The sequence below is a fragment of the Pollachius pollachius genome, assembly GCF_949987615.1.
Source record: "Pollachius pollachius genome assembly, chromosome: 10".
In the NCBI taxonomy this organism is placed as follows: domain Eukaryota; kingdom Metazoa; phylum Chordata; class Actinopteri; order Gadiformes; family Gadidae; genus Pollachius; species Pollachius pollachius.
In genome coordinates this window covers 2020448-2035878 of record NC_136943.1, presented here as the reverse complement: position 1 = coordinate 2035878, position 15431 = coordinate 2020448, and the positions used below count along the sequence as shown (strand labels likewise).

At 48.1% G+C, this 15431-nt stretch overlaps 2 protein-coding genes across 2 annotated transcripts; one reads left to right on the top strand and one right to left on the bottom strand.

Annotated features, from left to right (window-relative positions):
• Positions 1-1173: 1173 nt before the first annotated feature.
• LOC307081363 (leptin receptor overlapping transcript-like 1) lies at positions 1174-5537 on the bottom strand. The gene is made up of 4 exons (XM_079744508.1): positions 5275-5537; positions 4379-4454; positions 3955-4141; positions 1174-3107 (listed from the first exon to the last, which is right to left on the bottom strand). The coding sequence occupies exons 1-4, from the start codon at positions 5288-5290 to the stop codon at positions 2991-2993; spliced, it is 396 nt and encodes a 131-aa protein (XP_079600634.1). The 5' UTR covers positions 5291-5537; the 3' UTR covers positions 1174-2990.
• A 451-nt stretch (positions 5538-5988) lies between these two features.
• srp72 (signal recognition particle 72) lies at positions 5989-15263 on the top strand (the record flags this gene model as incomplete). Its single annotated transcript, XM_079745453.1, has 19 exons — positions 5989-6088; positions 6859-6979; positions 7130-7253; positions 7555-7698; positions 7852-7963; positions 8062-8093; positions 8255-8379; positions 8932-8989; positions 9418-9549; positions 10056-10184; positions 10558-10630; positions 10785-10849; positions 11102-11197; positions 11374-11477; positions 11640-11717; positions 12564-12701; positions 13420-13457; positions 13654-13813; positions 14461-15263. The coding sequence occupies 19 exons, from the start codon at positions 5989-5991 to the stop codon at positions 14639-14641; spliced, it is 2010 nt and encodes a 669-aa protein (XP_079601579.1). The 3' UTR covers positions 14642-15263.
• Between the last annotated feature and the right edge of the window lie 168 nt (positions 15264-15431).

Here is a 15431-nt window from a genome sequence, read left to right as displayed (position 1 = left end):
TGGGTGAACGCTACACCTACTGGGATGGCTCCATTCCTGCTCTGCAACTGTTCCTCTCCAGACAGCGAGGGGGCGCCAAACCCCAACTATGGTTTGTGACTTAGATTTAAATTTTTTGCTTTAGATTTAAAATCACTGCATATCAGGTGCGTCCTGATGGACGGCTGGAGTTTCCTCCTGTCCGCCATCATCATCATCATCATCATCATCATCATCATCATCACCTGGGCGTCGAAGCCGCTGGGCCAAACAAGACGTATTTTAAACATGTAATAATTATACCTATATTTTATCATAATATGATCTATGTTTATTAAGGTAACATATAACAGCCACTTTTGACACTTACTCTATGGTTTCATTAATATCTTGGTGTTATTTTCGGGCGCTGAGGTCTTTCTCCGAAGAAGTCCGGCGGTAAAAGAGATCGAAGAAATGTGTTGTAGTGGCTGAGAATAGCCTGTAGGGGGCAGTCGAGAACACAGCCGTAGACAGGGCTGGGCCAGCTAAACCAACGTATGACAGAGAGGTGGTTACCTTCATATATATAGAAGGGGTGGGCGTTGATGGAGTTTAAAGGATTGGTAACATCAAAGCGGTTGGCTGATAGTTGAGTGCGTTAGTCTATCGGGGTCTTCATACATTTTCATGAATCCAAGCCCTCAGTGAAACTGACTTTAATCATAAACAGGGGCCGTTATGTATGGTTATTAAAAAAAAGAATGAAGTTGTGTGATGGACTCATCCCCAGTTCAGAACATTGCCATGGTAACACACAGCTATAGGACCACCGAGGAGTCTTAAGTCTTTCAGTTGACCTGAGCGCTGCTTATAATTTAAAATGGCGATCAATCATCTCCATCATTTAAGAGTTTGCAATAATTAACTTTTTCTCTATTCGTGTTTCAATCAGTATGTTTCTGTGTTTCCATGGAGATACAGATGTTATCCAAGACATGGAGAGATATGCATCTTTGGTCCTTAAGAGATGAATCTACTCATGGAAGGCACTTCAGATAAAAGCCTTCAGACGGCATGCATTAAATTGTTATTATCTTCGAGGCATCTTCTCCAAATAAGCGCAGTCCTACCACATATAACATGTATTTAATAATGCAATGAGAGGATGTTCAAAAATGGCATTTATTTAAAAAATGAAAGCCAAATGCGGACACAAGCCTCCCGAACACAAAGTCTGTAGATACAAAATGGTGTCGGATATCTACACAAAACAGTCAACCCAATGAATAAATTAACATACCGTCCGGATCTGTGAAGTCAGATAAATAAAACAAAATGAAAGCACAGACCCAACCAACCCACAGACACAACGCACCAGTTCTCAAGATTCAGGGCGCATCTCTGAGGAAGACTTAACAGTGTCAAACTAAGTCTCAAAATCAAAACATGCATGAGAAAGGTGATTACTACGGGATATTAACAAAGACAAAATACGCAACAGTTTGCTCCTAGTCTTTAGTTTAGACATTGTTACATGGAATACACACAAGATAGATCAGTAGTTTGTAACAATGCCATTAGATAAAAGGTACATTTTTAATTAATTCACTTGAAATTGTGTCGTGCTGGAGATACAGTATCTCAACGCAGGTGGGCTGAATGAGGAACCGATCCAAATGAGAGAGTTTATATCCAATCAGTATGCTTATTTTGGCATCTCCCAGGGGGCACCATGCAAATAAAAAACTAAATGTTACACTCACTCATTCACACTCTTTCTCGCTCTCTTACCTTCTTACTCACTCACTCACTCACTCACTCACAGGGTAACTCAGCTAGGGTGTTGAACTCCATTAAGCTGCCAGGAAACCAGTGGTCTGTAACAGCAACAAAGGAACTCTGGCCTGAGTTTGACCCTGCTGTTCTTATGTTCCAGAAACAATGCACAAACTTAAAAGAAACTACAGGAGAAAACAAAAATAGATCAATTGAACTGTCCAAAACGAATCTGTCACATCTAGCTGGTAATGGTGTGAGTAGATTGGCTGAGCTTTGGGTGTGAGTAAGGTTTGTTTGGCCAAGTACACCACATGACTTTTGGCTGTAAGCCGAACTAAGCTAATCTCTCACTGGCAGGGGGCTTCTGTTAGCCACACCCACTGCAACATATCAACTGCTATATATATATATATATATATATATATATATATATAATATATGAGCTTGGAAAGGGAGGGAGCCTCACTGTGCGGTGGAACAATGGAAAGCCGTCCTGTATTCAGCCATTTGACAGTGATACAGAGGCGCTATCCAGTTCAACTGACTCCAGATGCACGTTATTGAGGAGCAGGTAGGGGTTAGGGGTCATTTAACCCCCAGACTACACCTGACAGTGTTGGATGTTTTCCATCCAGTGGTTTTTCTATGTAACACTAAATAATATAAAGTCTTCCCAGCTGGAATCGACACAAAAGCTTCCTCTGCTCCTCAATGCCTTCGCTTAAGATACGCGGTTGTGAGAGCTTGTTTACAGCAGGTGAGGAACCTTTATTGTTTGAGTTAGAATCTAGCGGGTCTAGCCTACAGGAGACGGGGGTCAGAGGTCGGGATGTAAGGGGAAGTAACAGCAAAAGCTCCATCTCTTTTCCGCACTGAGAACTTTGTCCACCATGAAACGACCACGCTATTCCATTCTTTTCGGTCCACTCTTGGTTTTACATTAACATTTTTCTTAACACGTTTGCACACAAAACACGCACATCTCTGGTCTACGTCGCTCCTCTTCAGGAACGCGATGAGCGTACGTATGCATCATGATGACCACACATTTAACCTTCATCTTGAGAGTGGGGGTCATGTTTGGCCTCTCTCAGGGAACGTCTTGTACGTGTGTTTGGATGGATGGGCGGCCCACGGTATAAATAACAATAAAAACCAACCAATCAGAACAACAGTAATCATTGCAACGCTACTAAAAAAATACAAACTAAACTATTCAGACCAAGACTCCTCTTCCTCCTCCTCCTCGTCTACCACTGCTGCCAGCTGAAGTCGTCGTTGGTCCCGAACACCATGAAGAAGCCCAGGATGGTGGAGAAGATCACCAGGTTCCCGGTGAGCACCAGCGCACATGCTCCCCAGGCGATCTGTGGACAGCGAGTGTTCACGTTAGCATGCATGCTACTTAGCATTCATTCAGTGCGTTCATTAAATTCACTTCAACTTGCACGGTGCTTCCGAGTTCTTTCGGAGTGGCTGTTCAAAGGAGCAAGAGTGCCCGGAGATTTTGTACTTGATAATAAGTTTTATGGAATGTAGCACACAGTCAGTTCAGATACGTGTCATTAAGGAGCAGGTAGGGTTAGGAGGAGGCGAACTGGGAGATTTTAATTGGGTCGCCAAATAAATGTAAATTAAAAAATAATAATAATAATAATACTTTGGCACAATTTTGGCATCTATCTCTACAGTTTCAGTTTTGACTGCTGCTGAAACACCCGAATTTCTCCCCTGGGGATTAATAAAGTTTTATCTTATCTTATCTTCAACCTATTGGTTGATTGATTTACTGTTTGATAACAACAGCTGCCCATGAATACACGCTTACCTGTTCGGCAACAAGAAGCATGTTTTTGATAGTACTGTACTATTTTTTTATATTGGGTCGCGATTGTTTGTAATTTTAAAAAAACGGGTCCCCGGAAAAGAAATTTGGGAAACACTGGGTTAGACGGCCGACATTGGGAATCAAACCCTGAACCTTGCAAACGCCCTAACAAGCAGACTATACTGCATCCAGCATGGTGAGCATGTGGCCTCTACCACATGTTCAGTTTAAAAAGAGATAAAAAGATAATAAAAAAAAAAGATAATGCGTTAAGGAAGAGATCAGCATTCATCTGAATATCTATTATCCTCCCGATGAACTGGCTGTATAAGAACAGCCCTTTATGTTATTAACTCAGGATAATTCATGAATGAGCGTTCACTTACAACTGTGGCCCTGGCGAAGACGATGGGGAGGCCGAAGGCCGAGATGACAATGCCCGTGGTCAGGAATATAGCCAGCTCTTTACAGGCATTACTGGCCGAGTCAGTGTCATCCACCACCCTCCGAGAGATACAGTAGGGGATGGGGGCCAGGATGTAGAAGAAGAGGAGGAACAGAGGCCAGTATGTACTGCAGAGAGAGAGAGAGATTAACACAGTACAAGACAGACGACAGATCAACAGAGTTTAAAGATTCCATTCCTATACTCCAGAAACCAGCGAATCCCAAAAGTCAAAATGTTTTGATTTAGAATGTGGTTTAGAATGTGGTAAGCCCAACAGGAAACACTATAGGCATACTGTGTGTGTGTGTGTGTGTGTGTGTGTGTGTGTGTGTGTGTGTGTGTGTGTGTGTGTGTGTACTTACTTATACACAGGGAGAGCACATCCCAGCATGAGGAACATGAGTCCGACCGCCCCCCCGAAGGACAGGCTGATGAGAGCTGGACAGAGAGGGGGGGTGTAAAGAGGTTAGTGTGATCTCTGGACACTGGGTGTGTGTTGGGTTAACAGGGCAACGGACATTATTATTATTATTATTATGAGTGAGAGAGACACAGGACAGAGCGACAGAGAGAGAGAGAGAGAGAGAGAGAGAGAGAGAGAGAGAGAGCAAGAGACACACAGGAAGAGGAGAGACACAGGAAGAGAGGAGAGAGAGACACAGGAAGAGGAGAGAGAGAGAGAGAGAGAGAGAGAGAGAGAGAGAGAGAGAGAGAGAGAATCAGAGACAGAACGGCCGCAAGGGGAGACGGAGCCCATGTGATGAAGCAGGTGATTTCACAAGTCCTCCAATGAGACGGTAACTCGTGAAGGCTGTGATCGCTCGGCTAAAGGTCCTCTGTGAGAACTCAATACGCGGATGGGAAGTAATGAAACGGGCAACTTTCTCACCACAACAGTACACATTTAATTCATTAATCCTGACAGTGTGATGAGCGGTCAGCTTTTGTGCAGTGATTTTAGAGTCGTTGGAGTTGTGAGGTTATCCATCAGTAGGTTTTATTGGGCAGTCCGACAGGAACACAAACGTCCAGACCCCTTCCGAGCGGTTCACTATTGCCATTGTCTCATCAAAGTTCGGGCTGTTAGGCTAACGCTAGCGCAGTCTGCTCTGCACACTGGCCTTGCGGTGGCTTTCTGCAGCCTAGCCACACATAGCAACACAATGAACGCAGAGGCCACAGTGAGTCGGTCAAAAACACAAGACGCCGATCACATCACCTCCTGATTAAGGACGGATCGATACTGAAGCCCGCTTACCTTTGATCCCGGCCATTTTTCCTGAACAGAAGCTTGTCACACAGTCCGAGCAGAACGACAACAATGCCCCCTCCTAGCTCACCGCTGCAGCCTCCTGCAGATCCTTAGAGTTGGCTCGGCCGCGATCGAATCAGTTCGAATGAACGAATCTTTAAGACGAACGAACCGAACTGGTTCGTCTCATTCGCCTCGTTCGTCTAGTTCGTCTCGTTCCTTCTCAGACTCGACTCCTCCCAGACCCACTAGTCGCTGACTCGCTGACAGTTGGATCACTCACTGTGTGAGATCCTGCGTGCTGCTGCCTGGGATTCGAGGAGGACCACTGCGCATGCCCAGTGCGGTTGGTAAATCGAAATCAAAACACCGAAAAGCACAAAAACTAAAATATTTCATAAAAATAAACAAAAAAGTAACGTAAGAAATAAAGAAGAAAGAAAGAAATTAAATATAAGATATAGGTCATTTAAAAAACATTTAAAAGTATGTAGTATTTTTAGTCGTTGCATCTCTGACGGTTCTGGTTTAACCGTAACTATAATAGGCGATGCAGACTAATACAAATTAAATTAATGATTTCGTTTGTATGACCTTTTTTTTATTATCGATCTATTTAATTGGTAACGTGATATGTCAACGTGAATATATGGTATTTATTTTACCACCCGGATACAGAGTACTTCTACTTCCGGTTGGCTGTACGCTCATTCACCGAAGATGGCGAGCGGAGGGGGGCACGTCGCGGCGCTCTGGACCGAAGTGAACCGCTGTGGGCAGAATGGAGACTTCGCCAGGGCTCTCAAGGCGGTCAATAAAAGTAGGTGTCCGGGATTAAACGTCCACTTGTTTGACACAATGATCGGATTGTTAGCAGTAGTTGTAATTGTTGTTAGGGCGCCGATCAGGGGGTAGAACCAGCTGTTAGCATAGCGAGGCTAGGTACAGTTAGCCGTTCAGTTCAGGTGTCAAACGTGTTTAAACACTGATTAGATGTTTCTGTTACGTGAGTGTGAATGGGTGATCTGTCCTTTATGCTTCAAACGTGCCATTGAGGCTATCGGATGGTGTTTCTGTCCTGAGCCGTGATGGACAGTGTGATCTCCTGGCGGACCAGTGACGTGTCCATAGTGGAGGGGCTCTTTAGGGTGAATCTCTGGTCGCCTTGACCCTCCAATCCGCACCTGGTTCAGTTTAACTGCGTGTGAAAACTTGACACTGATACACTTATAGGTTACTCTTGTTTTAGGGTTGCTTCGCTGTATTTCATGTTTTTGTCATGCACTTTCTGCTGTGACATCCTCCTCTGGCGTCTGTTGTGGTCAACCTAACGATTGTTAGTGCTTGGCACTTGGTTCTATGAACATCCTTACTGTACCAACAGCGATATATTGTTTATCACCTTCTGATAATTGCACTTATTGTAAGCAGCTTTGGATAAAAGCGTCTGCTAAATGCCCTAAATGTAAATGTGTTACACAGACCGTGTTCTTGTCGTTGGCCAGGAGTATGTTTTTAGCACATTGTCTTTCAATGGATCTAATTGCTATTCTCAGTACTTCATCGTCTTTTCATCAAACTGTCTTTCAGTTCTGCATGAAGCCAAGGATGACATCACAGCCCTCCACTGTAAAGTCGTCTGTCTTGTTCAAAACAGCAGCTTCAAGGAAGCCTTAAATGTGATGAACAACTACTCTAAACTGCTTGGCAAGTAAGTGATCACCGTCACTATATATCCGTTTAATCGTTTGCTGTTTCACCCTCTTGAGAACGCCACAACAAACTAAAGCATCCCTTGTTGTTTTCTCAATGTTCTTGCCGTGCGTTGTGCTAAGCTGTGTGTGACCCTCCTCTTCCTCAGTGACCTGGTGGTGTTCGAGAAGGCGTACTGCGAGTATCGTCTGAACCGGGTGGAGAGCGCCCTGAAGACCATCGAGGCGGCCTCCGAACAGACCGACAAGCTGAAGGAGCTCTACGGCCAGGTGGTGAGTTCCCACACCTCCAGGGAGACCTCCTCATCCGAGGAGGATGAGGAGGCAGATGAGGCAGATCAGATCTTCATGAGCCTGTAATGCCAATGTGACATTTCGACAAAAAACGAATCTGCTGCTAATAAATCTCCTTGTAGTAATAATGTTTGACATTATTCATAATGATTCCCTACAACCTACTGTTGGTGTGCTGCCATTTCTTTTCTGGGTGGTGGTGTGCCCCAGCCTCAGAGAGGCTGGGCACCACTGGCCCGGTCGATGTGGGATGCGATGTAACGAGGTGTTCCTTCCCCAGCTCTACAGACTGGAGCGCTACGACGAGTGCAAGGCGGTGTACACGGACCTGATCAGGAACTCCCAGGATGAGTACGAGGAGGAGAGGAAGACCAACCTGTCCGCCGTGGTGGCGGCCATGAGCCAGTGGGGCGAGAGCTCTCCGGTGAGTCTGCTGCTGAAACGACCTCACAGTCAGACGCATGTTAGAGAGGGAGAGGAGGGGGGAGAACTCTCCTGTGAGTCTGCTGATTAACACCGGCGCACAACGCTGAATCAACTGTTGACAGTCAGACTCATTGTGTTGTTATTCCTACAGGAGGACCTGGGTCTCTCTGAGACGACGTACGAGCTGTGCTACAACGCAGCCTGCTCCCTGATTGGTCAGGGACAGCTCACCGAGGCCCTCAATAAACTACAGCAAGCCGAAGGTGAGTCCAGTCTCCTTCTGGTCCTCTTCCACTACTTACCGCGTTAGTTTTGTTGAACTCTGACCTTAACATGAACTCCATCTCTCTCTTTTTGGCAGAGCTCTGCAGAGTCTCCTTTGCTGACGATACTGTAAGTCTTCTGTTTTATGTGTTCATTAATTTTCAGTTAAGCATGAGCTTTCATTGTGATGTTTAGAAGTGGGGTCCTGTTGGGAGGGTGAAGCTTAGGTGTGGGGCTGTTCTTCTGGTCTTGATGACTTGCTGTCTCTCCTGACACGCTTACCCTCACAGGACATGACGGAGGAGGACATTGAGTCGGAGCTGGCCGTCATCCACTCCCAGATGGCCTACATCATGCAGCTACAAGGACGCACAGAGGAGGCTCTGCAGCGCTACAACCAGGTCATCAAGCTCAAGTGAGTCAGGGACACCGTGAGGCGGCGTTGAATTGAACTGTGCGGAACGACCGTGTCATACCGCAGGTTTGACGCAACGGAACGTGGACTTTTAAGTTCACCAGTACAGCGATAAGTCTGATTCTGTATTTTGACTTTGCGTCCGGTTAGCCTCAGAGTGGTACTGGGTTTATTAGAGTGCCGCTCCCTGTGGGTACTGTAGATATGCTCCTCTGTGCAACAACACTGAAGAAGCTCAGCCTAACACCCACTGCACCGTCAGTCAAAGGCCGTCAGAAGGCGTAGCTGACGGATGGGGGAGCTTTCCAGGGTCATCAGAGCCCGAGTAGTGTCACAGTGCTTACATTTGCATACGTGATCTGAATGGATGACGGATCCGTCGCTGCCGACGGCGCCGAAGGCTCCAACGGAGCGCACGGATCCACAATGCATTGCGCGTCCGTCCCCATTCGAAGTCAATGGGGATCAGTCAACGGACGGATGCAGTGGGCACAAGGCGTAAGGACGTTGAATGCTAAAATGTGTTAACACGGTTCCTTGTTGTCCCTGCAGGCCGTCAGACGTCGGGCTCCTCGCTGTTACTGCCAACAACATCATAACGATTAACAAGGTCAGTGAAAGACCGCACCTCTCGTGACTGCGGTTAAGGGTTGATTATGGTCCCGCAACGCAAGGACCGCGCAGACGTTTCGACGCAGTCCTGAAACTGTTTCGGTTCTGCGTCGGGTTTTAGTGAGCGGACCGATCACAGCCCTTGCTGCTGCGTTGCCTCGGCGGAAAGTCCGAATTTTCGCGAGGCGCACGTCCGGCCCTTGCGGTGGACGCAAGGATGGTCTGCGAGGACGTACGGGGTCCGCCACCCCCTTGCGTTGCGTGAACGTGGGGCCGTAATCAGCCCTCTACGCTCTCCCGCTTAAACCAACCACGCCCTCTTCAGCATCCCCATCATGAGAGGGTTAATGGTACGAGGTCCTGTGGGTAATGGGAGTACTAACGTGTGTGTCTGTCTGTCTGTCCGTCCCTCTGTCCCTCCCTCAGGACCAAAACGTGTTTGACTCTAAGAAGAAGGTGAAGCTGACGAGCACCGACGGGGTGGAGCACAAGCTGGCCCGCAGGCAGCTGCAGGCCATCGACTTCAACAAGGCCCTGCTGGCCATGTACACTAACCAGGTAACCCTAGCGACCATGTCACCGTAGCAACCATGTAACTGTAGAGACAGGGTAACCCTAGCGACTGTTACTGTGGCGACCCGGGTAACCCTAGCGACCATGTAACCCTAGCGACCATGTAACCGTAGCAACCACATTGTAACTGTGGAGACGGGGTCACCCTTGCGACTATGTTACTGTAGCGACCGGGTAACCTTGGCAGCTATGTAACCGGAGCAACTGAGTCACCGTAGCAACCATGCAACAGAAGCGACTGGGTCCCCGTAGCGACTGGGGTCACCCTAGCAACCATGTGACCCTAGCAACCAAGTTACCGTAGTGACCGGGCATACCTAGCGACTGGGTTGACGATCCCCAGTGACCGGGTCACTATCCCCACAGTCTCTCCTTCCTATGAAAGTGCTCACTGGGCCGGACGTCTCAGTGTGCGCGTGTCAAGCCCCAGGAGTCCGGAGCCGCACCAGGAGCCTCAGGGCTGACCAGGGCTGTGTCTCTGTCCCCACCAGGCGGAGCAGTGCAGAAAGCTGGCGTCGGGCCTCCAGACCCAGAACCCCGGGCAGCCCCGGCCCGTCCTGGTGCAGGTGGCCCAGCTGTGCCGGGAGAAGCAGCACAGCAAGGCCATAGAGCAGCTGCAGGTAGCGCGCACACACACACACACACACACACACACACACACACACACACACACACACACACACACACACACACACACACACACACACACACACACACACACACACACACACACACACACACACACACACACACCTCTAACACGGCGGTCACAGGTCCTATTCTATGGGCATAACACACAGCATACTGCGCTGCCTTGGTGCAGGTAGAAGCTGTACAGCCATGGCCCTAACACGGTGCTCATGGAGTCCTGTGCAATGTGCTTAATATGTAATCCCCTGCATACCGCTGCGCCTTGGCGCAGTATGCAGTGTTTTATGTATCCTGACGTGTGACGGGTCCGTCTTGTTCTCTCTCTCTCTCTCTCTCTCGAAGCAATTCGCAGAGCAGCATCCGGAGAGTGCGTCTGGGATCAAGATGACCATGGCACAACTGTACCTGACTCAAGGTAAGCCTCTTAAAGTGGCACTGCATGCATTCAACTGCATTTTTGCACAAAGTCTCAAAGAGCCATACACACGGATGACAACAATGATATTTTGTTCGGTAGGTCATGTCCCAAAACACGCCGGTGACAGTAATGATCTTATTTCGTTTGGCAGGTCATGTCACGAAAGCCTGTGACACCCTGAGGTCGATTGGAGATTTCAAGCACAAACAAGGAATGGTACGTTTAAATCGAATACAATACTCAGCGACAGCGTCGATTTATCAAAGCTTCTCTCATCCATCACGTTACGCCACCGCGCCAAGACACCAGCGTCGCTATGGGAATCAAAAGAACAAGAAGCAATTATATTCATGAGTGGACGATCTTGAACTTCAGAGCGCTGCTTTCAGACTCCGGACTGTGTCACGTGACTGTATCACGTGACACACTCAGCTGCCAGGGACCAATCAAATGTCTCCTCTTCCCAAGGTGTCGGCCTTGGTGTCCATGTACAGCCACGAGGAGGACATCGACAGCGCCATCGAGGTGTTCAGCCAGGCCATCCAGCATTACCAGTCCCAACAGGTAGGGGGCGTCACCGTGTCTCAGCGGACCCCGGGGTCCATCCTGGACCCCCGGGGTCGGTCTGTGGGGCAGGGGTGGAGACGACTACTCGTGGAGAGTCTGCTCCAGTGTTTACTAAACTTTTGGTGCAAATGTTGCTGATCTCTCTTTCTTTCTTTCTCCCCCCCTACTCTCAGTCCGGCTCCCCAACACATCTGGCCCTCGTCCGCGAGGCCGCCAACTTCAAACTGAAGCACGGCCGGAAACGAGAAGCCATCAGCGACCTGGAGCAGCTCTGGAAGTATGTAGTCCCGGCTCCGTTTATCGTGTTTAGAAGGAGGAGATGGGAGGTGTATTGATCCATGTGTGTGTTTCTTCGTGTATACTATGTGTGTGTTTCTCTGTGTTTAGATGCCCTGTGTTTTACTTCATGTCGGCCATGTGTGTGTTTCTTTGTAACCAGGCAGAACCCCAAAGACATCCGCATGCTGGCCCAGCTGATCTCAGCCTACTCCGTGGTGGACGCAGACAAGGCCAAGTCGTATCCCTTTAAAACCGTGATCACTTCCTTCATTCCTCCAAGTCATATCCCTTTTAAAACCGTGATCACTTCCTTTATTCACCCAAGTCGTATCCCTTTAAAACCGTGATCACTTCCTTCATTCCTCCAAGTCATATCCCTTTTAAAACCGTGATCACTTCCTTTATTCACCCAAGTCGTATTCCTTTAAAACCGTGATCACTTCCTTCATTCCTCCAAGTCATATCCCTTTTAAAACCGTGATCACTTCCTTCATTCACACCAGATGTATTGACATGTGCCGTTCACAGCAGAAAACAGGATCTGACTTAAAAAGCTTGAAAACAAAAATGATTACACAATGAGGCAGAAATGAGGGGTAAATGTAAGCTATAATATTAACCTCTACTGTCAGTAAGACTTCAGGGAATAAGGGAACACTGACTGCATATGCAGCATAACACTTTATATGCTGCATTATTAACCGTGTATGTAAAGATTCCTAGGAGGAATATACATTAATTTACATTCAGGGCATTTAGCAGACGCTTTACCCAAAGCGACTTACAATAAGTACATTTGTGAGTAGAAAGAGAAACAACAATATATATCTCTGTCGGTACAGTTAGGATGTTCATAGAACCAAGTGCCGAGCACTAACAATCGCTAGGTTAACCCATTCCCCGTAAACAATGATAGCTAGTGCAAGATGCTACAACATGCTAAGTACTGTTTAAAAAAAAATTCTGCATTCCAATGTGAAGGTAACATGAAGTGTAATGCGCCGTTAGTATGTGAACAGCGAGTCCTCACGGAGGCGGTACTCTGAGCCCACACCAGTGATCCTCAACCCGCCCCCCCCCCCAGCCTCAGTAAACACCTGCCCTCGCCCGACTCCATGGCGCTGAAGGTGGACGTGGAGGAGCTGGAGAACTCGCACGGCGCCACCTACATCAGGAAGAAGGCGGCCAAGCCCGCGGGCGACGCGGTGCCCAAGGAGCAAGGGTAGGAGGCCGCCGAGCTCGACCTAACTCCTAACAGGCAGAGCGGGTCGACCTGTAGCCGGAAGGTTGCTGGTTCGATCCCCGGCTCCTCTTAGCTGAGTGGCGGGGTGTCCCTAAGCGAGACGCCTCGCCCTGACTGGTCTTGACGTGCTAGCTGTCGCCCACAGCAGGCGGGCCTACAGACCTCCTGCTGTGGCCCTGGGTTGCGGCCCGTCCTGTTAGCAGGAGGAGCTTTTATTAGTGTTTATCAAACCTTATTTCACCAGATGGGACTCGTGGAGATTAGTATCTCTTGGTCGTATCGACCTGGTTAAGAAAGCAACATAAACATCCCATCAGGGTGACAGCGAGACGAAGCTAGAACACTCTTGTACCAGAGCGTAGAGGAACCGCCGGTTTAGACATAAGACTACAAATCCAATCAGTCTCCCAGCTCGACAACACGGCGGATAACACCGGCCAGTTGCCGTTCACTTAAGCCCCGAGTGTTAGTGTTGCCCCACGTTACGTCACGTTCAGGGTTTCTGCTCTGGTCTTTCTGAAATAGTGTTCACATCGATTTGCTACTCTTGTCTCACACAGGGAGTAACTGGTTTAATTATGGATCGGGAGGATCTTGTTAATGTGTGTGCACCGTGTAGTTTGTACTGGAGGTATACTGTGTTTCTGTGTGTATCTGAGGTGATGTGGTCTTGATCCTACGTCTGATTCCTCCACAGAAACGTTGAAATCAAAAAGAAGAGGAAGAAGAAGAAGGGTGGGTTGCATCTGTTTCACATTCATTCATTCAATTAATTAATGTAGAACTGCTATTGGTCGTTCGTCATTAGCATTATATCTGAAGGCTGAGCTGCTATTGGTCGGTGTTGATCAGAAGTACATTAGTAAACGAGGCCTTCTTTCTATCGGCTCCGTTCCGCTGCTGACCTTCTGCCCTCGTTGTCGTTTTCCAGGCAAGCTGCCCAAGAACTTTGACCCCAAGGCGACCCCCGACCCCGAGCGCTGGCTTCCCATGCGGGAGCGGACGTACTACCGCGGCAAGAAGAAGGGCAAGAAGAAGGAGCAGGTCGGCAAGGGGACACAGGGCACCACCGCGGGCGGCTCCGCAGACCTGTGAGTACCCCCCGTCTGGGCCCCGTCTTGCCCCCGTCTGGGCCCCGTCTGGCCCCCGTCTGGGCCCCCGTCTGGCCCCCGTCTGGCCCCCGAGCTGGTTTAGTTCCTATTCCGGTAGAGCTGGACCCGGTTGAAAGGGGTGATGTCATGCAGCGTTTGCTACGGTCCCCTGGGTAGGCTGGTAGGCTGATCCATCCAGCACACATCTAGGTGGACACGCCCACTCGTGATGTCAGAAGAGTCGGCTCGTAACGGCTAATCACACTCACCCCTGGGGGGATAATATGTCACCTTTAACCAAGATGTATGTAGGAGGGTCGGCTGGGCAAAACGCCTCACCAGGACTGCTGCTGATGAGCTGGCTGTCGCCTTGTTGAAATAAGTCCTACCGTAATGTAGGTGCAGCCTACATTACATTAGTTGGTTTTGATTTAATCAGGATTCTTTAAGGGATGCCCAGTGTTGAACATTAAATTAAAAACGATATCACTCTAATCCTTATTATGTATTTAAATAAATGCTATATATTGGTTTAATCCTTATGTTATGTATTATATACACACTGTTATATTATTCCATTATAATAAATGTTATATATTCGTTTAGTCATAATTTTATATCTGTTATTGTATTTTATTTCCTTCCAGGGACGCCAGTAAGACGGCCAGCAGCCCCCCCACCTCCCCCCGCCCAGGCTCCGCCTCCAGCTCCGCCCCCGGGGCCTCCGGCGCGGTCCCGCCCCGCCAGCAGAAGCCCGCCACCGCCTCGGGCGCCACGCGCAAGAAGGTCCCGCAGAAGAAGAAAAAGAGCGGGAAAGGGGGCTGGTAGGACCGCGGGCCCAGGAGGATGCTGGGAAAACGACGGCGAGACGGAAGCAGTTTGGTTATTTTCAACAGACCATCCATTTAATGTTGAGCCGAAGCGGTGGCCGTGCGTCTGTCTGGCGTGCGGAGGCGGGGCCTGCTGCCCCCGCCACTCAAGTGTTTTGTTTTTTTATTTTTACAAAATGGCCTCCGAGCTCATTTGTGTTTCATTCGTTTTTTCAGGAGAGCGTCGATCTTACTTTTGAGATATCTATGATTACACACCAAATCAAATCCCAAAGTTGACTTGAAGGTTGAACAGAAATGTCTTTTTTTTGTTTTTGGTGTGTTTTTGGGAAACAAAACCGCATCCGTTTGCAAAGTCAGCAGAACTTTGTCCACACATGTCATATCCTGTCTTTATCTCATTGATAAATCTCACTTCATTTTGACGTCAGTTTGGAACGGCCACAAGGCAAGTCTTAGTATTTATTTTCTAATCCCTATGTTGGTCTCAACCCAGAGAAATGTAATTATATTTCTCGAGGTGTTTCTGTTGAATGTTTCATGAGCATTGCAACATGGGGATGAAAAAATTGACTATTTTGGCCAAAAGTGTCCCGTTACGCAATGTCTTAATAAACAGATCCTGGAAAATATATCCCACGTGTTTGTGTAAATGTACTGTGACAACTGAAATCCATGTGTCCACATGGCAATATGAAAGGAAATATACATTATAAAAACGGTCATGAGGCGAGCCGTTCTGTCAGCCTAATTTGTTGGCTAATCTTAGATCTCAGTACCTGCATGTC

Bases quoted from the DNA above. Each gene is read 5' to 3' on its own strand.
- LOC307081363 (XM_079744508.1), bottom strand. The intron at 4,142-4,378 runs GTAAGTACACAC...CTCTCTCTGCAG, and splicing joins TGTGCTCTCCCTGTGTATAA to TACATACTGGCCTCTGTTCC. The intron at 3,108-3,954 runs GTAAGTGAACGC...CGCTGTCCACAG, and splicing joins TCTTCGCCAGGGCCACAGTT to ATCGCCTGGGGAGCATGTGC.